Source organism: Peromyscus leucopus, chromosome 1 (assembly GCF_004664715.2).
Source record: "Peromyscus leucopus breed LL Stock chromosome 1, UCI_PerLeu_2.1, whole genome shotgun sequence".
Taxonomy (NCBI): domain Eukaryota; kingdom Metazoa; phylum Chordata; class Mammalia; order Rodentia; family Cricetidae; genus Peromyscus; species Peromyscus leucopus.
The window spans coordinates 183572669-183593121 of NC_051063.1; the positions used below are offsets into that span (position 1 = coordinate 183572669).

At 50.0% G+C, this 20453-nt stretch overlaps 2 protein-coding genes across 2 annotated transcripts in view; both read left to right on the forward strand.

The window, feature by feature from the left end:
- Window positions 1-11: 11 nt before the first annotated feature.
- On the forward strand, window positions 12-9157 carry LOC119086145 (epididymal protein 13-like). Its single transcript, XM_037202116.1, has 4 exons — window positions 12-206; window positions 3000-3120; window positions 6459-6496; window positions 8681-9157. The coding sequence occupies exons 1-4, from the start codon at window positions 136-138 to the stop codon at window positions 8703-8705; spliced, it is 255 nt and encodes an 84-aa protein (XP_037058011.1). The 5' UTR covers window positions 12-135; the 3' UTR covers window positions 8706-9157.
- Window positions 9158-13442: 4285 nt separating this feature from the next.
- The window catches only part of LOC114685786 (zinc finger protein 667-like), a 185079-nt gene continuing 178068 nt past the window's right edge, over window positions 13443-20453 (forward strand). The window contains 3 exon segments of the mRNA XM_028860413.2: window positions 13443-13549; window positions 17270-17352; window positions 19722-19848. Coding sequence (XP_028716246.2) covers window positions 17290-17352; window positions 19722-19848 — 190 coding nt within the window. The 5' untranslated portion in view covers window positions 13443-13549; window positions 17270-17289.

The following is a 20453-nucleotide window of genomic DNA, read 5'->3' on the forward strand; positions in this document are numbered from 1 at the left end:
GAGTGAGGTGTAACGTATTACCCGAGGAAAGTTCGGAGTTCAGATGCGTCGGTTCCCGAGTCATCGGGAAGCATCTGTAGCCCTCAGCCACCCTCTCCCTTCACCTCTGCTCCTCTGGGCCGAGGTGCCTGACATATGGAGGTGGGAAGAGGCATTCTGTTTCTGCCGACCTCCAAACCCCTCTCTTCTCCCTTGGAAAGGAGCAGGTAAGCTGAATGACAGGTGTGTGCGCGGATGGGAACTAAGAATAGCAGAGAGCAGAAGCGAGCCTCCTCCGAGTGAGGGAGAGTGGAGAGAGTTAAAGGAGCTTGGGCTGGGTTGTGGGGTAGAACTCAGCCGGGTGCTAGCCTGGTAGGCGCGAGGGCCTGGGTCCGATCGTTAGGACCACACACCGTGGGTGTGGTGCCTCCTACCTGTAACCTCAGGGCTCAGGAAGAAGAGGCTAGACGATGAGCAGTTCAGGGCCAGCAAGGGCAGCTTATGAAGGTCCGGGGCCACTCTGGATTTTGTGAGAATCCCCTTTCAAAACACAGAACAGAGAAGTAACATCAGAAAGGAGAGGTGGGACCACTGGATGTCCTGATCCGGACATCAGCGTTGGAGGCAGAGGCAGGAGGATTGCAGGCTACAAGCTGGATCCCATTGAGTGGCCAGTTCAAGGCCAGCTTAGGATAGTACGCATCTATATCAGAACCAAAACAAACAAACAAAAATACCACTGGGCACAGAGCACTTAGGGCAGTAGATCTCAGCCTTCCTAATGCTGTGACCCTTGTGTACAGTTTTGCCACTGATATGAATAGTAATGTGAATAACTGTGTTCCCCAATGGTCTTAGGTGACCCCCTGTGAAAGGGTTGTTCGACCCACAAAGGGGTTGTGACTCACTTAGGAGGTAGAGAAAGGAAAAGTTCAAGGCTAGCCTAGGCTACATGGCCAGTTGGAGGCCAGCCTGGGATCCACAAGACCCTGTCTCAAAAAAAAAAAAAAAAAAAAAAAAAAAGTTAGAGTTATCGGTAATGTCACCAGGAAAATATAGTAATTTATAACAAGTATTGAAATCCTAGAATAGGCAGTTACAATGAAGAGTTGAGTTTCCGGATTGGCGAGATGGCTGAGAGAGTACAGGGGCTTGCACCAAAGCCTGTGGACCTGAGTTTGATCCCCATAGAGGAGAACCAACTCTTGTGAGCTGTATGTTGATTAGAAAAACCACCAAGCAACATGTTTTAGGAGATTATGAGAACCCCACAGAGACCCGATATCAAAATCAGGGCCCACAGGATGGCTCCACGGTTAAAAGAGCTTTTGGAGCAGTCTGAGGAACTGCATTCAGTCAGAACCCATGTAAAGGTGAGGGGAGACAGCTAAACCTGTCCTGTGACCGCCACATGCGCACTATGATATGCACACACCAGTGCAGACATATTGCGCACCCACAGAACGATAATAAAATACATTGTCTTAGTTCCTTTCCTATTGCTGTGATGAGATGCCGTGACCAAGGCAACTTATGAAAGAAAGCATTTAATTGGTTGGTTTTCTTAGAGTTTCAGAGGGTGAGTCCATGGCCGTTATGGTGGGGAGGCCAGAGGCAGGCCGGCAGGCCGGTATGACGTTGGAGCAGTAACTGAGAATTTACATACAGTCCACAGGCACAAGGCAGAGACAGAGAGACACAGAGAGCGAGTGCTAACTGGGAAGGTGAGGGCTTTTTAAACCTCAAAGCCACCCACAGTGACTTACCTCCTCCAACAAGGCCACACCTTCTCACCCTTCCCAAACAGTTCCAGGAACTGTAGAACCAAGTATAAAGCACACGGGCCTGTGGGGGCTATTCTCACTCAAACTACCACACACATCTTAAAAAATAAAGAATGTTAAAGGGGGGGGGGGCAGGCAAGCTGCCTTAGCAGGTGCTTACTGCCAAATCTGATGACCCAAGTTTTATCTCCAAGATCCATGTGCTAGAAAGAGAGGACTCTTGTAAGATGTCCTCTAGCCTCCACACTGGCCCATGTGGAGTTTAGCCAGCCTAGCCAAACCAGTGAGCTCCAGGTTCAGTGAGAGTCCCTGTTTCAACAAAAAAAAAAAGAAAAGAAAAAAAGAAAGAAAAAAAGAAAAGGTAGAAAAAAATATAAGGTGGAGCCGGATGGTGGTGCATGCCTTTAATCCCAGCACTCAGGAGGCAGAGGCAGGTGGATCTCTGTGAGTTCGAGGCCAGCCTGGTCTACAGAGTGAATTCCAGGAAAGGCGCAAAGCTACACAGAGAAACCCTGTCTCGAAACCCCCCCCCCAAAAAAAGAAAAAAAAACAAACATGTATATGGTGGAGCAGGCTTGATAAAGACTCTGACATCAGCCTGTGGCCTTCACGTGTGTGTGTGTGTGTGTGTGTGTGTGTGTGTGTGTGTGTGTGTGTGTGTGTGCGCGCGCGCGCGCACATGCATGCATACAAAGCACACATACACACAGAGAAGAGAAAATCAAGACAGTAAGAAGGGCTTGGAGGCACATGCCTGGGATCCGAGTACTTTCGAGGTGGAGGATCAAGAGGTCATCCTTAGCTACATATTGTGTTTGAGGCCAGCCTGAGTCCATGGAGTCCTGTTTCAAAAACCAAACCAAATTAAACAAATAGTCAAAACAACACAAAGAGGGATGTTAGTGAGGTTCCCACAGAGCGAAAAGTGGTTTCTGCTGAGTGGTTTGGGTTTTTTGTTTTGTTTTGTTTTTTTTTTGTTGTTGTGTTTTTTTTCCTTCAGTGTATGGGTTAGACTCAGTGATGCCTAGATCTGAGGAGAGAGAAAGAGGGAGCTGAAAGAGCAAATTGTTTGTCTGGGAGTTGAGTGATGACCAAGACGGGAGACAATGGCCACAACACTGAGCGTTAAAAAAAAAATTCAACTCAGGAGATACATAGAGACACAAGTTTGGAGCGCCAGCGGGTCAGGGATGGATTTCTGGGTCTTGTCAATCATTCTCACCATTTTTACTTTAGTGAAGTCCCCCCAACCACCACCACAGCCAAGGCACTTGTGAGGCATGGCGGATGGAGCTTTTTGAGATGTGCCTACATGGTGATGACCTTTTTCTTCGTGTCCTACAATAAAGGAGACTGGGTAAGGAGGCCGTGCCTTCCTGTCTATGGAGGGAGGAAGGGGAAGAGAGGGACAGGTTAGGAAGGGAGAGAAGGAGGAGCCACCATGGGAGAAGGGCGTCTACACAGCGAAGCCAACTTTCTTGTCAGACTGTCTTCTGTGGGACGGCCAGCTCCCCAGTAATGACAGGGAGACTTAATATCAATTATGAAAGCTTGGCCTTAGCGTAGGTTTTTTTTTCCCAACTAGCTCTTATAACTTAAATTAACCTATCTCTATTAATCTACATTCTGCCACATGGCTTGGTTACCTCCGTTCTGTACTGTATATCCAACTTCTTCAGGATCTCTGGAGAAATCCATGTGCCTAGATTCCTCCTCTCCTTCCTCTAGAATTAAAATGCCTTCCCAGAGAGAAATCATTCTGCACACTTAGAGACTGATAAAGGAAAATTTGGATAATTGCAAGTTTGGGCAATCGCACACTTGCAAATGGACTGGTTCCAGCTAACACCCAAAGCGTTGCCAGCCACGAAGACACGATTTTACTAACTTAGATACACCTTAGGCACCTGCACTTTACATTGTGCCGGCCCCAGTTTACACTTTGAACAGTCTAAACAGCCAGGAGACTGCAAGTCTGGCCACTTGGGCAGGTGGGAGATTTACACAGCTAAGATTCTGTTGCCAGAATTATTTAAGTCTATCAGTATTGATTGCTTCGAAGAGTTGTTATCCAGGGGCATCTTGCCCACCTGGCAGAATCACGTTTTTAGTGATAAGCGCACCAGGGATTTAGTGGCAGGCTAGGACTTACTGATGGTTGGTTGTGACCCCACACTGCCCCCCTGAGCTGCCTGGAAGAGGCATAGTCTTTGATGTGGGGACTGCTTGTAAGTCTGGGCTGCCTCCTTTTGTTATGGGAATGGAGCCTAATTGGAGGTCAATCCTGGTGAATAAACACCAGCAGAAACTTTCTCAAGGACCCTAAACGTTAATTGTGGTACAGGATTTTCATTCTGTCCCAGCCCGGTGAGCACACCACTTCATCTCCTAGCCACATCGGGGGCAATACTCCATCAGCTAAGTCCTGCTTCGTGTGACCCGGTGTGTCCTAAGCAGGTCTGTGAGTAAATCCATTCTAGCTAGCGTCAGGTTTACTACTTCAGTTTGCCAGTATCATTGCTACATCCAGTCTCAGACTGAGCTCTGATTGTCGGGCGTGGCCACAAGCTGCTTTTCTCACGGAACCACCTCCCTAGCTTGGACAAGACCCATGCCACTAAGAGCGCTGTTTCCTGTGAAATGCCAACTGTGTTCTCAGTCTCTCTCTCTCTCTCTCTCTCTCTCTCTCTCTCTCTCTCTCTCTCTCTCTCTCTCTCGGAAGATTCTTTTATTTTTAATTATTATTCTCTCATATATTACATCCCGACCACAGATTCCCCTCCCTCCACTCCCCCATTCCCCTTCAGAAAAGAGCAAGCCTCCCAGGAATACCAGTCCAACATGGCATATCATGTTGCACTAAGTCATATCATGGCTAGACAAGGCCACCCAGTACTAGGAAAAGGGTCCCAAAAGCAGCTGAAAGAGAAACACACCCCGACTCCTGCTGTTAGGAGTCCCGCAAGAACACCAAGCTGCACAACCATAATGTATGCGCAGAGGACCTAGTGCAGCCCCACGCAGGGTCCGTGGCTGCTGCCTCAGTCTCTGTGAGCTCCTCTTAGTTAATTCTGTGGGCCGTGTTCTCCTGGTGTCCTCGCCCCCCTCTGCCTCCTACAATCCTTCCTCTTCCTTTTCTGTAGGGTTCCCTGCGCTCCACCTAGTGTTTGGCTGTGGGTCTCTGCATCTGCTCCCATCAGTTGCTGGAGGAAGCCTCTCTGATGACAGTTGGGCTAGCGCCGATCTATGAGTATAGCAGAATGTCATTCGACATCATTTCATGGCCTTTTTTTTTTTTGCTAGTCGCGTTTGATTTTATGCTAGGTCTCTGGGCTCTCCAGCCCCTGGTTCCTGGCCCTCCAGGCAGTGTGGGGCATAGGCGCCCTCTCCTGGTGTGGGCCTCAAGTGGGACCAGTCATTATTTGGCCACTCCCACAAGTTGTGCGCAGCCGTGGCCCCAGCACATCTTGCAGGCAGGGTAGATTGTGGCTTGACTGATGGTTTTGTGGCTGGGTTGTTGTCCCAGATTCAGTAGATTTTTAAGGGCCAAGTGTTTTTGCTGTTTTTCTGGAGACGCTGATGGATAAGACACCCACACGCATTTCTGCCTGCCGAGTCTTCCCGCTGACTCGTGTTTGTTTTTTGAAACGGGGTCTCGAATGCAGGCCAGGATGACCTTGTGCTCTTGATCCTCCTAAAAGCTGACGTTTTGGGCGTGGACTGCCATGTCTAGTTTAGCGGGTGCTGGGGATTGAACCCAGGGCTTCATGCATGCTAGGCGAGCACTCTGCCAGCTAAGCCACCCCCCCCAACCCCCTTCACCCCGGCCCATCAGACTTGTGAAATGAAGCCTCTGGGCACTGAGTGTGAAGGGAATTTGGAGCAGGACACAGGGGAATCAGAGAGACGGAGATGGTGTCCGTGGTCAGGACAGGGGCCGTGGTGGTAGTGAACACAAGGAAAATCCCACTAGGTCTGCTGGAACAGCGGTTCTCCACCTTCCTAATGCTGTGGCCCTTTAATGCAGTTCCTCACGTTGTGGTGACCCCCTCGCCAACCATAAAATCGTTTTTGTTGCTACTTCATAACTGCCGTTTTGCTACCGTTATGAATTGTAGTGTAAATCTCTGTGTTTTCTGGTGATCTCAGGAGAGCCCCATGAAAGGGTCTGGGGTTGCGATCCACAGGCTGAGAACCAACCCCTGGGCTATCCTCTTACCAGGAAGAGGGCTCATGCATTGAGTTTGAGGGCTGAGGGAAACGGGGAGACCCAGGAGTTGACGGGGAGCCCCGGCTCTCACAGAGGTGACTTGGTCTTCCAGACGATTTTGAACAGCATCTGGAGACGTCTTATTATTGTATTTTCCTGCCACCCCTGAAGGATGGAATTTAGTGAGAAGTCAGGGACAGCTCTCGACCTTCCTGTCCCACCCGCACTGAAAACGACCCCGGTCCAAAGGTCATCACTGTCGGCATTAGAAACACTGGGCGGGACGGGGACAGGAGGTGTGGAGAGTGAACCGGCTGGAAGATGGGGCACAGCTCGGGACGCACGGAGGGCACCGACCATCAGCAGTACCACAGGAGGGAGGGCGGGGCGAGCTGGGGACGAAGGAAGCTGGTTGGTTGATTTTTTGTTTCGTTTTGAATTTTGCCTCTCTCTGTGTGTTCACTCATCATTGTTGTCTCCTCCAGTGTTACTGCCACTACTGTAACCCGGATGTGGATGTGAGGTATGGCACAGCCCGGAGGGGGGAGGTTTCATCTATTGCCAATGGGCCCAGGGAGGTTGACTTCAAACTTTTTAAATTACATTTGGCTATTGAAAGAGATGGGAATCGATGCTCAGGAGCCCCGCGGCCACATTCTCGGAACAGAGGAGATAAAGGGCATGGATAAGAGACAAACCCCGGAGGGAGAGGGAGAGAGGGCAGGGGGCAAGGGAACAGGGCAGAGGTAGTTGTCCCAAAGGGTGACAAAGGACCGCCTCAGGACAGAGAGGAGACAGGTGTGGCCCGCAGGAAAGTGGCAGTTTATAAAGATAAAAGGTGAACCCCCCGTGTATCTTAGGGTTTCCATTGCTGTGAAGAGACACCATGACCATGGTAGCTCTTATAAAGGAAAAAATATTTAATTGGGTGGCTTACATTTTCAGAGGTTTAGTTCGTTATCATCATGGTGTGACATGGCGTGCAGGCAGACGTGGTGCTGGAGAAGGGGCTGAGAGTCCCACATCTTGACTCGCAGGCAACAGGAAGTGGGCTGAGACATTGGACATGGCTTGAGCACATAGGAGACTTCAAAGTCCGCCTCCTCAGTGACACACTTCCTCCAATAAGACCACACCTACTCCAACAAGGCCACACCTTCTCCAACAAGGCCACACCTTCTCCAACACACCACACTGTGTCAGGATGACGTGTTTAATTTTATTTAGACATGTTAATTAGGTGAGCCAAAGGGGGCTTCCGATCGATGGACCTTGGTAGTCAGCCCCAGGAGGAGGAAGTGGCGAAATAAGGAACAGACCTTGGGGACTAGCTTTAGGAATGTAGTCTAATGGTCTTCAGCAAGGCAGAGGGAGTCGGGGAGAAGGGCAAGGCCTGCCAGAGCCACATGCTCGAGTGGGCTAGAGTCTCTTTGCGTGTGTGCATGTGTACCTGCGCCGTGGCACACGTGTGGAGGTTAGTGGTTAGCGTGCTGGAGCCGATTTACTTCCATCCCGTGGGTCCTCACGTCTTGGTAGCAAAGTGGCTTTACCTGCTGAGCCATCTCTCGGGGTCCAGGAGGTTGGTTTTAAATACCTGGTGTCCAAGGCTGGGTTTGTAAGCTCCAGTCAGAGTCACAGAATTGCACAGGAGGTCCCAAGTTCATGCTTCTCTACCCTGGGACAAATGGCAGGTGCCTGTTCGCCTCCCCTGCACAATAAATAAAATGAAATGTAATTCTGAGTGGGGTTTTTGTTTTGTTGTTGGAGAGCTAGGGAGACAGTTCAGAGGTTAAGAACATACACTACTCTTGCCGGGGATCCAAATTAAATTCCCAGCATACACATTGTGGACTCGGACTACCTGTAACTCCAGCCACAGGGGATCAGATGCCCTTTGCTGGCCGGCAAGGGCCTCTTGCAAGCGCATCTGCATTCGTATGGACAAACTCACTCCCCCACCCCACCCCCCACCCACAGACACACACCTATGGGTAATTAAAAACAAAACGGAAGCCAGCGAGATGGCTCAGCAGTTAAGGCCACTTGCTCTTCTTGCAGAGGACTCAGGGTTGGCTCCCGGCACCCCCATGGTGACTCACAACCATTAGTTACAGGAGATCTGACACCCTCTTCTGGCCTCACGGGCACTGCACCCACGGGTGCACTTACACCTGGACAAAGACACACATCAAATAAATCTTTGAAAATATATTAAAAAAAATATACGGATGGTGATGGCACGCACCTTTAATCCCAGCACCTGGGAGGCAGAGGCAGGCGGGTCTCTGAGTTCTGGTCTATAGAGCTAGTTTCAGGACAGCCAGAGTTACACAGAGAAACCCTGTCTTGAAAAAAACAAAACAAAACAAAAAAACTCAAACCAAAGGAAAAAAATACCTCTCTCCAAAGTGGAGCCACTTGGGGCCACTGCCCATGAGGCCCGAGGGAAGTGACTTCAGCAGGTGGAATAGCTTGGGGCAGGGCGGATGGGTGGGGATGGGACTGGACGGACGGACAGACGGACAAAGTGGGAGGGGCCACAGCCCCGAGGGGCATGGCCCAGGATGGAGGCGGAGGTGCAGGCGGCTCAAGGGTCGCACACAGAGTCGGATGGGGCGGTTGGGGGCTAGGGGGTCGGGAGTCAGAGAATATGTGAAGATGTAAACACGTGTCCAACTGTGTTTCTCCCCCCTCACCTCTTCCTCAGAGACGACCCCTGCTGTTCTTTCTAGTGAACCTGCCCCCATCTCACCCAACCTTCACAAGCCCTCCAGCTCCAGCACCTCGGCATTTCACCTCCCAAGGAAGCTCTTCGCACTCGGCCTGTCAACTCGGAGGGCGATGGGCGTCCAGAGGGAGCCTCTCGGAGGACCGTGCCACGAGACGAGGGCCGGGAGAGCAGCGGACCGAGCCTCTGCAGGGTCTCGGCCGGGAGAGCAGCGGACGGAGCCTCTGCAGGGTCTCGGCCGGGAGAGCAGCGGACCGAGCCTCTGCAGGGTCTCGCCCACAGCTTCTCTTCTGGACCAGTTCCAGCCTCTCTTTACTGTTCCTCTAACGAAACGTGCACTCGTGTAAGGGCTAAGGGTTCCTTTCTTCTGTTCCCCAAACACAGCAAATGGACGCAGGGTGGAGGCATGCTAAGAATCATCTATAATTTTTAAATAAAAAGTCCATTACCTCCTGAGTCAGTGTGTGTGTGTGTGTGTGTGTGTGTGTGTGTGTGTGTGTGGGGGCTTAGCGGCAAGCGTCTTTATCCACCAAACCATCTTGCTGGCCCTTAAATACAAATCCAACAGCAGAAAGGCCTATTTTAGTATTCTTTTGCCTTCGAATGTTGGCCAGCGCCCAAGTGTGTTTTTAAACTCTCCCCGACACTGGGCTTGCAGAACCTGATTTCCCCAGTATCATAAGATAGCTCTGCTGGCACTCTCTATGATTTCCGGCAACACCTATTTTCTGTATCCTCTTTTTTTTTTTTTTTTTTCTAATTTTATGTGCATTAGTGTATAGCCAGCATGCATGTTTGTCTGAGGGTGTTGGCTTCCCTGGAACTGGAGTTACAGACAGTTGTGAGCTGCTGTGTGGGTGCTGGGAACTGAACCCAGGTCCTGTGCAAGAGCAGCCAGTGCTCTTAACCACTGAGCCATCTCTCCAGCCCCTTATTTGGTTTTGTTTTTTGTTTGAGACAGGGTTTGTCTGTAGCCTTGGCTGTCCTGGAAACCCACTCAGTAGACCAGGCTAGCCTCAAACTCAAAGATTCACCGGCCTCTACCTCCCAAGTGCTGGGATTAAAGGTGTGCACCACCACCGCTCGTATTTCCTGTATTTTAATTCTTTAATTGGCAGAGAAAATGAACCCATCCCTGCACCCCTAGACAGTATCAAAGTCAATGCAGGAGAATCAGGAGTCAAGGGCCGTTCTTGATTACATAGCGAGTTCCAGGCCAGCCTGCAATACATGGGAATTTGTCTCAAAACGGAAACAAGAGGATAGACAGATGGCTCAGCAGTTAAGAGCACTGCTCTTGCAAAAGATCTGGGCTCAGTTCCCAGCGTCCACATGGAGGCTCACAACTATCACTAACTCTAGTTACCGAGGATCTGTCGCCCTCTTCTGGCCTCTGCTGGCACACACGTGGTCTACTTCACATTTGTGGAGGCAAAAATCACATCTAATATAAAAATAAAATCGGAGCCGGGCGGTAGTGGCACACGCCTTTAATCCCAGCACTCGGGAGGCAGAGGCAGGCGGATCTCTGTGACTTCGAGGCCAGCCTGGTCTACAGAGTGAGTTCCAGGACAGGCTCCAAAGCTATAGAGAAACCATGTCTCGAAAAGCCAAAATAAATTAAATAAATAAATAAATAAATAAATAAATAAATAAATAAATAAATAATAGATAAATAATAATAATAAATAATAAATTTAAAAAATTAAAAAAATAAAAGGGGGTAAGGGGTGGCACACGCCTTTAATCACAACACTCGGGAGGCAGAGGCAGGAGAATATGAGTTCAAGACCACTCTGGTCTACAGAGCGCGTTCAACAGGGCTACACAAAGAAACCCTGACTCGAAAAACCAAAACAAACAAACAATAAAAAAAAAAAAGAAAGAAAGAAAAGAAAAGAAAGAAAGATTGGTTCAAGCCTGTACACCGGTCCTATTCACTACTGTATCCTTGGCAACAACACTAACTGGACTCTTAATAAGTGTGCATCACTTGTTAAGTTACAGGCTAGACCAGGGGCGCTCCGCAGAGCCTCCGATGACCCCGTTTGCCTCAAGAGTATGATTCCTGTCAAATTTGGAGAGGGGAAGAAGTTTGGTGCATTCTGCTCACTTGCCATAAAGCAGTCGTCCTGGCACAACGTGAGGGCTTGCACGTACATTACTGTTGCACAAATAGCACCCCCACTCCCACCACCCTGTGCCCCTGCGAAGGCCAGGAGAATCCCAGAGGGAGTCAGCCTCCCTGGCTGCCCTTGGGAACCTGTGCTGGGGAAACATCAGCCAAGGTCCATCGGCCGTTATGTTCACAACTGCCGCCAGGCGGCACTGGCTCGTGACTTCCGGCTCCAGCCCGCCACAGACCGCAGAACTACAATTCCCACAAACCTTGGCGCCTACCCTTTTTTTCCCCCCCTCTCCTCCCTCTTTCCTGACAAATCACACCTCAAGAATATCTGAAAAGAGTTTTCACGCTCCCAAATCTTTCCCTGATGCAAGCGCGTCTGCTAACACACTCCTTTTTACTGACAATCGCACCTCCCGCCTCTCGGCTTCTTTGATACTACAATACCCAGAAGTCACTGGGCCACTCCAAGCGTACAAGATGGGTTGCCTTGGAGACAGAGAAATGCCAACTGCAGAAAGCAGGATTCCGATTGGCGGAGAGGCCTGTTCGTTTGTGTCCTCTTTTTGATTTCTTTTTTTATTTCTTTCCTCTGTCCTTCACTCCCCCTGCCCGTATACAAGTTCTGTTTCTTTCTTTCTTTTAAAAAAGATTTATTTATTTATTTATTTATTTATTTATTTATTTATTTATTTATTTATTTATTTATTGTGTACACAGCGTGTATATCTGCAGGCCAGAAGAGGGCGCCAGGTCTCATTACAGATGGTTGTGAGTCACCATGTGGTTGCTGGGAATTGAACTCAGGACCTCAGGAAGAGCAGCCAGTGCTCTTAACCACTGAGCCGTCTCTCCAGCCCTCTACGTTTCTTCATGGCATTTTTTTCATACAATTTTTTTTCACGGTGTTACTCTTTTCCCGGCCCCCTGCCTTCTCCTCGAACCCCTTCCCCAGCCTCGTATCCGTCCATCCTCGGAAGGCAAAAGGGCACATTTCAGACCGCCACAGGCACCGTCGAGACGTGTCCTCTCCTCGTTCCTTGTCAGTGGAAGGAACCCTTGGGTGCTTGAGTCTGGGTCAGCTGGGCAGTGCTGCAGGGGTGAGGCAGGAGAGGCGGGTCTGGACATGCGTGCCAGGCCTGTTCCTGAGGTCCCAAGAGGGCTCCTGGGTGTTGGGTGTCAAACCCGGGACAAAGGGCCGAGGAAGTGGACCCGGCCTCCAGGTCTCCCAGCATCCCTCAGTCCCTACCCGTTATGGGGTCTTCTTGATCTCCAAGATAATGGCCTGCCTCGTTCATCGTCGGTGACATCAGAGTTCCTCCTGGATAGAGGACGTGAGTATCTGAGCCGCACCTCTCCCGGGCTTCCCACCCTGTACCCCTAGTCTCTGGGTTTCCGCTTTAGAGAAACGATGTGTAGAACTTAGGCTCTGCGCTCCCCCTCCCCGTTCCCATCATCGGCCTCAGGTAAGGTACATGTGCTTGGGACCTCAGTTTTCCCATCTGTGAAATGAAACCACAGTGTCTGCCTCAGGAGTGCGGTCGGGAGAACTATAGCATCTTAAGAACGGCGTTCCTCACACCGTGACCATTTTCAGATGTCGCGGCTGATGCTCATCAGACTTAAGCGAGGATCTAAATAAATCACTTCCTTTCCTCGGGGCACCCGGTGCATTCACACGCAGGCTGAATTGTGCGGCGGCGGCCACGCTTTCTCCTGGGCACAAATTCATGGCTGTGCTCTTGCTAAGGGATGCTACAGGGTCCGGTGTCCAGCCTGTCCTTATCCTGGCGATCGCTGTGTGGCTCCAGTCCTCGTCCTTCGTGGAGCCAAGAGTTCCCTCCAGGATCACCACCACCACCACCGCTCCTTCTCTCCTGGGTGAGGTGGGAGGTGGCTCCGGAAGGGCCTTGGATGGAGTTATGATTTGTTCAGGCAGAACCAGAAATCGTTAGGCTTGCCGAAGAGGTTCAGGGCAGGCCTTTCCCCTTTAAGGGGGATCCCCCCCCAAAAAATGTCAGGTTTATAGCTCGGGAGGGAGGATGCAGTGGTTAATTGTGCAGGAATCCCTGTGCTCAGCTAAGGAGAAGCATCAACCAGACTCCACGGTGGGACGCCCCTCTTCCTTCTCCGGCTTTCTGTCCTGAGGCAGAAGAAAATCTGTCCTCCCCTCTCGGGGGTCACGAGGTCTCCAGATGGGGCGACAAGGAAGGCTGGCATGGGCGTGGTCCTCCACAGTCCCTTTCCGAACGTCGGAGGCAGGCGGTGCAAGCTCGCGGTTGCGCGCGGCGTGAGGCGCGTGGGAGCGCCGTGAGCCCGAGGTGTGGAAGCCTGGGAGGAGAAGCACCCCGGGACGGACGGACGCACGCTGCTGCACGGACGCCCCCTTGGAGCTGCGCGGAACCCCTCGGAGAGGGACCTGGGCTCCGGGCGGAGCGCGCACGATCCTCCGCGGGCGAGCACGCCTCCCAGCGCGCGCGCGCGCTATGCAAATTTGCAGGGCGTGGCCCCGCTCGGTCTCCGGGGCTCTGATTGCGTGAGCAGCGCCAGGGGGCGTGGTTCCGGGGGAAGCCCCACCCCCTGGAGGGCGGGGCCGCACTCGCTGACCTGTGGCTCAGAGGGCGGCCGCCCCGAGGGGGACCGCGCGAGTGCGCCGGCGCAAGGGCTCAGCCGCTGGCAGGTCTGTGGCAGCTGAGAGGTTGAAAACGCAAGCGGGGAGGCAGGTGAGGGGACTGGCGAACGCGAGCGAGGCTGCTGTGGAAGGGATCGCTGGCGCGCGTGTGCGTGCGTGTGTGTGCGTGCGTGCGCGTGCGCCACCGGCGTGCGTGGGTCGAGCACTCTTGCACTCTTCTCGTGATCGGAGGTGATTCGGTGCACTCCTACAGCTCCGGGTAGGCTTGGCAGGACTTGGTGGGTTAGACCTGGTGTGAGGATACTAAAGGTGATTCCACGCGTGTGCGTGTGCGTGTGCAAGGGGAGGAGAGACGGAGACTGACTAGGCCTGTGAGCCTCGAGAAACAGGTGAGAGCGAGCAAGAGACAGACAGAGAAAGAGAGACAGAGAGACACAGAGACAGACAGAGAGGGACGGAGAGACAAAAGCAGACACAGAGACAGACAGACAGACAGGGACTGACTAGGCCTGTGGGCCCCAAGAAACAGGTGCGTGTGTCAACTGCGTGGTCTGTGGCGTGTGGAAAGGATGTGGGATGTGGGAGCACACAGTCCTGAGCGTCTCCGTTGCACCTGTGAACGAGTGTGACAGACTGGTGGGGTTGTTTATCATAGTGTGGGAGACAATCTCTATTGTCGCTGGCTGTGTGTGTGTGTGTGTGTGTGTGTGTGTGTGTGTGTGTGTGAGAGAGAGAGAGAGAGAGAGAGAGAGAGAGAGAGAGAGAGAGAGAGAGAGAGAGAGAGATGAAGCTGTTATAGTCTAGAGATACTGTGGGCCACCAGATGTCAGTGGCTTTGTTGAGTGTGTGCCAGTGTGTGATTGATTGGGCCTTATCTCATTTGTTACTGTGGCAACGGTCTCCTCTAGAGCAGGAGCTGTGATGGCCACTCTGGGAAACTGACCCTGTTAAGGATGAGACTTTTCCTTCTGGACAACAGGATAGATAGGTGCCCATCGGAGTGCAGATGGTAAGGCTAAATGGAATAACAAAGGAAGCGCCCTGTGTAGTGCCTGGGACACACTGAGTGCATGTGGGGTCTTCTGGCCTTTGTTACGGTGCTGAGAGTGGGTTGTTTTTTGTTGTTGTTGTTTGTTTGTTTGTTTGTTTTTGGTGAGCTAGAGATGCATGGATCAGTAGTCTTTTACCAAGGGACAGTTGTGAGCTGCCTTGTGGGTGCTGGGAATTGAACCCAGGTCTACCAGAAGAGCAGCCAAGGGTCCCAACCACTGAGCCATCTCTCCAGCCCGAGAGTGGGGGTTTGTGTTGTGTTGCTGACCTGGGTACAGGTAGGATCGCAGTGACCAATCCCAAAGGAATCTGTGTCTGCGTTTGGAATTTGGCTGTCTTCCCTCTCGCAGAGGTTCTGGTCTCTCTGATTTGAGCAGTGGACCCCCCCCCCCATCCCTCCTACCCCTAGGCAAGTGCTTGCCTTCCTGGTGTCTGCTCAAGCATGCTTCTGAGGGGAAGGTGCAGCCTACCCTGACCTGTGGAACCTGTTGTGTGTCTTCCTAATCAGGGTATCTTGAGGGAGATAAATGGAGGTGGGGGGGGTGGGCACAGAGGGCCTGGGGCCAGCCACCTTTATACACTAGCACTTGGGAGACAGAGGCAGGTGGATCTATGTGAATTCTAGTCTAGCTTGGTCTACACCTCATGTTCCAGGCTAGGACTACACAATGAAACTCTGTCTCAAGAGAGAGACAGAGACGGAGACATGGTGGATGTCACAGAATCCTTTTGGAGTGACTTGTCGACTAGCCTGGGCCATCACTGACAGACAGACCTTCCTTTCATCCCAGCATGTATTTTTCAGGGTCACTGACAGAAGAACCAACCCATTTGGGTCTATAACCTGTAAGAACAGAAGATAATATTGCTGCTATCACAAATTGCCCCAGATGTAATGGTTTCAAGGCTTTATTCACACTCAGTATTTACTCATCTTTTAAGTAATTAACCCAACCAGTAGGGCTGGAGAGATGGCTCAGCAGTTAAGAGCATTGGCTGTTCTGCCAGAGGACCCAGGTTCAATTCCCAGCACCCACATTACTATTCCTTCTTACTACTGCATAATAAATTCAGCCTTCTGAGAAGATGGCTTCCCATAAACAGTATAGATCATCTTAAAATTCATGTTTAGCATCAACACTTACTGTTAGCTAAGCCTAGCCTTTGTTTCACTTACCTTCCTTCACCATGTGTAGAGGGAGATGTTCATACTTCCATTTTCAGCTCTTTGTGTATCTTCCATCGACACATCACAGAAAGAGCTATGTACAGATCTGCTGTTAAAGCATCGGGGTGGAGATGGCATTCTCTGAGGGCATTCAGGGGTCAACTGTCTTCAGATCTAAACTCACTTCTAAGTGATTCCACTTTTTTTTAATATGTAGGAAAATGTTACTCTTTTGGTAAAGAGCGATCGGTCACTTGTTACACTATTTTCTTTTTCACTAGAGTCCATGCTTTCCCAATAGTTTGTCCCTATTTCTGCTCTCTTGGAAGGGACAAATTTTAGAGGGCTGTGGAGTGAGTGCTAGCCCAGTGACCTCTGCAATGTCATTTCAGCATAGGAAAATGGAATTCCGAGTCGGTCAGCACACACAAGCATATTCAGGATGGGTTAATGAGTGGTTAGTCAGCAGGTATGGAGTCTCTGCTCTTGTTTTTGTTTGTTTGTTTGGTTTTTGAGACAGAGTCTCATGAATCCCAGGCTGGCTTCTTAACTTGGTATGTAGCCCAGGAGACCGTGGATTCCTGATCCTTTGCCTCTACCTTCAAGTCCTGGGAATGTGGCACCACACCCAGTTTATGCAGTGCTGGAAATAGGGAAATGCACCCTACTGAGCTGCATTCCCATCCCAGTCAAGATCCCTGCTCTTGATCCTAAATCAAGCATGCACTTGTGTGTGTATGTTTGTGGTAGTAACTAAATAAAAGTGTAAACAGCATGTCCTCTGACTGTGGGTAGAGTTTAGTGCTAGAGCACTTGGTTAGCATGCATAAGACGCTAGTTTCAATATGCAGCACTGTAAAATAAGTAATTATATAGATAAGGAGATCATAAGTACTCTGAATAAAAAAGAACAATGCAATAATGCATATTCTATAATATATGGAGCACTGTCTGAAAACATAAGAGGCATATACATTTAAAACATTCTAGTAGCCACATTTTTAAAAAGCCATTAAAAAAAGGCCAGACGGTGGTGACACATGCCTTTAACCCCAGCACTCAGGAGAGGAGGCAGAGGCAGGCGGATCTCTTAATTGAAGGCCACCCTAGTCTACAAAGTGAGTTCCAGGACAGCCAGGGCTACCCAGAGAAAGCCTGTGCCGCTTCTCTGGTGTGGTAGCTCTGGGGTGAGTAGGGCAGTGAACAAAACAGTCCGAATCCCTGCTCTTGACCCTACGTGTCTCTGTGCCATGTGGACTTGTTTTCCTTGCTGAACATATGGGACATAGGAGCAGGTACCTTCCTGCTTTAACTCTCACTGCAGTGCCTGGCACCAGCAGTCACCAGTCAGATGGAGGGCAGGAGTCTGTACATTCTTCATCTGGGTCCTGATCAGGAGCGTGCTATATGATTTCCTCCTTGCCTCTTCCCCACTCTTAAGAGTGGGACACACACACACACACACACACACACACACACACACACACACGGACGGTCACACTTATTCCAGGTGCCTTGGCCTTTGGAGAGGTGACTGGGGCCTGGAGACTGCTCCAAAGGCCATTGAGCTTCATGGTCTCTCTCTTCTGCCAGCACTCTGCCTCATCCTCTGAATGTGGACCATCAAAGTTGGGGGAGGAAGGATGCCTGTAGCACGAGGGAAATCAAAATCCAAGGTAAGTGGTGACCCCCTCCCCACGTACTCCATTCTGTCTCCTAAGATGTGGCCCATTTGTTTTCTTTCTGGAGGCCTCCTGCCTGTAGGAGATGGATGTGACACCTGGGGGCCCTCCCATTTCTATGGAGATGGGACCTGAGAAAGTACCAGTGTCCGGAAAGCTGTTTCAGGTCCCATTTCCATGCCTCTCAGTGTTCGCATGACTGTTGACGGTCCACTCAGCATCTGTAGGCGCTCTGCAGGACTCAGAAATGCCCTCCCCAGAAAGAATGAGAGCTCTGTGGTTTCTCTGGCTGGGGGTGAGTACCCAGGTGGGACCCACTCAGCCAAAGGGGTTAGGTGTGTACATGTCAGATCAGTCCAGTTTTACCACTTTGTGGTTTCCATCTAAAAACAATCCTCACGTGGAAGAAGTTTGCCTGGTTAAGGTACAAGAATGAGGAGTATAATTTGGAAACGGAAAAGCGAGGTACACAAGCCTTATGACTCACCTGCTTCACCACTGGAGATGATCAGATGAGTATCCATCAACTCAAGGGCAGTTTCTCATAATTCCCAGCCCGCCAGTGGTGGCGCATGCCTTTAATCCCACCACTCAGGAGGCAGAGGCACAGTGGATCTCTGTGAGGTCAAGACCAGCCTGGTTGACAGAGTGAGTTCCAGGACAGCCAGGGCTACACAGAGAAATCTTGTCTTGAAAAACCAAACCAAAAAACAAACAAACAAATCCCCCCCACCAAGAAAAAAACAAAAAACCACATCCTTAGTCTGGGGGTGTTGCTCAGTTGGTAGATTGCTTGCCTAAGATGCATAGACTCTGAGATTGATCTCCCTCACCCCCATAAATGGAATGTGGTGGAGCATGCCTATAACCTCAGTACTTAGGAGATAGAGACAAGAAGATGGAGAGTTCAAGGTCATCTTTGGCCACATGGTGAGTCCAGGCTAGCCTTGGATACATGAGGCCCTGCCTCAAGCTAACAAAAACACGTTTCCCTCCATTACGTGTGCTTGCTCTCTCTTGCTACCCCAATAACTTTACATCAGCATACATTCCCTGTCATTTCTGACTTGGTCAGGATTCAGCCACAACATGGTTTAGCTGGGGTCTTCCGCTTAGCTTTTCCAGGACCAAAATCAAATTGTTGACTAACTGTATTTTCATTAGGGGCTTTGGTTCTCTTCCAGGTGTGTTTGTTATTAACAAAATTCAATTCATTTTTTTACATTTTGCACATTCTCCCCATTCCTCCATATTCATGGGAGGAGCAGTAGTCAGGCAAGCCAGAGCAGGACCTAGGTACTCTGTGTGAGTTTTCCTGGAGCCAAGGAAGCTGGCAGCACAGTGCTTGCCATTCAATCGGGAGGACCCAAGTCAGGATCCATATTTTAAAAAGCAAGGTGCTGGCCAGCAAGGTGGCTCAGCAGGTAGAGGTACCAGTCACCAAACCTGACTACCCGAGCTTGATTCCCAGGACCCTCACTGTGGAAGGAGAGAACCAACCTGTCCTCCAAGTTGTCCTCTGACATCCACCTGTGTACCACGGCACACACACCCCTACCTCCCCGAGTGCACACATGAATAATGTGTAAAAAAAAAAAGTTAGAAAAAAATAAAGGCCAGATGCAACAGCATGCATCTATAATCCCACAGCTGAGGAGGCAGAGAGAGGGGACCCGCTGTCTGACCAGTGCTGGAACTGGTGAGCTCCAGGTTCAGGGAGAGGCCCTGTCTTCAAAAGCAAGGTGGAGAGCAGGTGAGGAAGATACTCATCATCGACCTCTGTTCTCCATTACATTAGTTTATGTGCACCCTCACACATGCACACACCCAAATGAACGTGTACATACAATTCCCCGGGCACACTCGCACAGCATCTACCTACGTTGTGATGAACCAGTGATAACCTGATTGAAGAACTTTTTTTTTTTTTTTTTAATTTTGAAGGAGCCAGACTGTCCCACTGAATCCCAGCTCCTTGATTTAGTAATTGTGTGAACTGCAATAATTTACCTTACCTCTCTAGGTCTTTGTTTCCTCATTTGCAGCATTACTATGATTCCCTTGGCAATGCCTTACTACTAGGAAGGGTGAATACTGGGTGAGCCGTATAGTTAGATACTTAGAAAAAAAAAATGCCTTGACTATAAAAATCAGACCAAATTACTCTTTTTTAATGCAGCATAATCTTTAAGAACAGATTTACTATGTGATATTGCATGCTATTAAATTTATTTAATATCCCTGCTTCTTTGGTCTCAGAACTCCTGTTATGACATATCTCACCTATTTGCCATTTTCTCTACCAGGCAGAAGGGATTTTGGAAGCTCATGGTAGAATAGACTCGTCACTTTTTTCATTTCAGGCACCAGTGACTTTCGGGGACTTAGCCATCTACTTCTCACAGGAGGAATGGGAATGGCTGAGTCCCATTCAGAAGGATTTGTACGAAGATGTCATGTTGGAGAACTATCAGAATCTAGTCTTGCTTGGTAAGGTATCATGCTCCCTTCCCTCACCCCGTCAGTAATCCACAACCAGCCCGTGAAGGCATGTGTCGGTGGGGGGAGGGGGTAGGGGGAGTGAGGGGGGGTGTCACTTAAGTTGTGTGTGGGTTTTTGTTTTTGTTTTTGTTTTTTAATGGCTATGTGTCTGTTCTAAATTACACAGTCAGGGGGCTGGAGAGATGGCGCAGAGGTTAAGAGCACTGGCTGCTCTTCCAGAGGTCCTGAGTTCAATTCCCAGCAACCACATGGTAGTTCACCAGCATCTATAGTGAGATCTGGCGCCCTTTTCTGACATGCAGGCATACATGCAGGCAGGACACTATACATAATAAATAAATAAATCTTTTAAAATAAATAAATAAATTGCACAGTCGGTTGGTTTTTACTGTAATCACAGTATTGGAGACATCAGTTACCATGATCGATTTTAGGACATTTTCATTACTCTCCAAAGGCACCCTGTAGTCTAGAGTAATTCATTTCCCATGCCTGTGTATCCCGTGAGTGGGTGATCCCCAGCCCTTGTTCTGTCTCTTTGGAGTTGCTAGTCTGAGCCTTGTGTGCAAATGGAATCATAAGTACATGGCTTT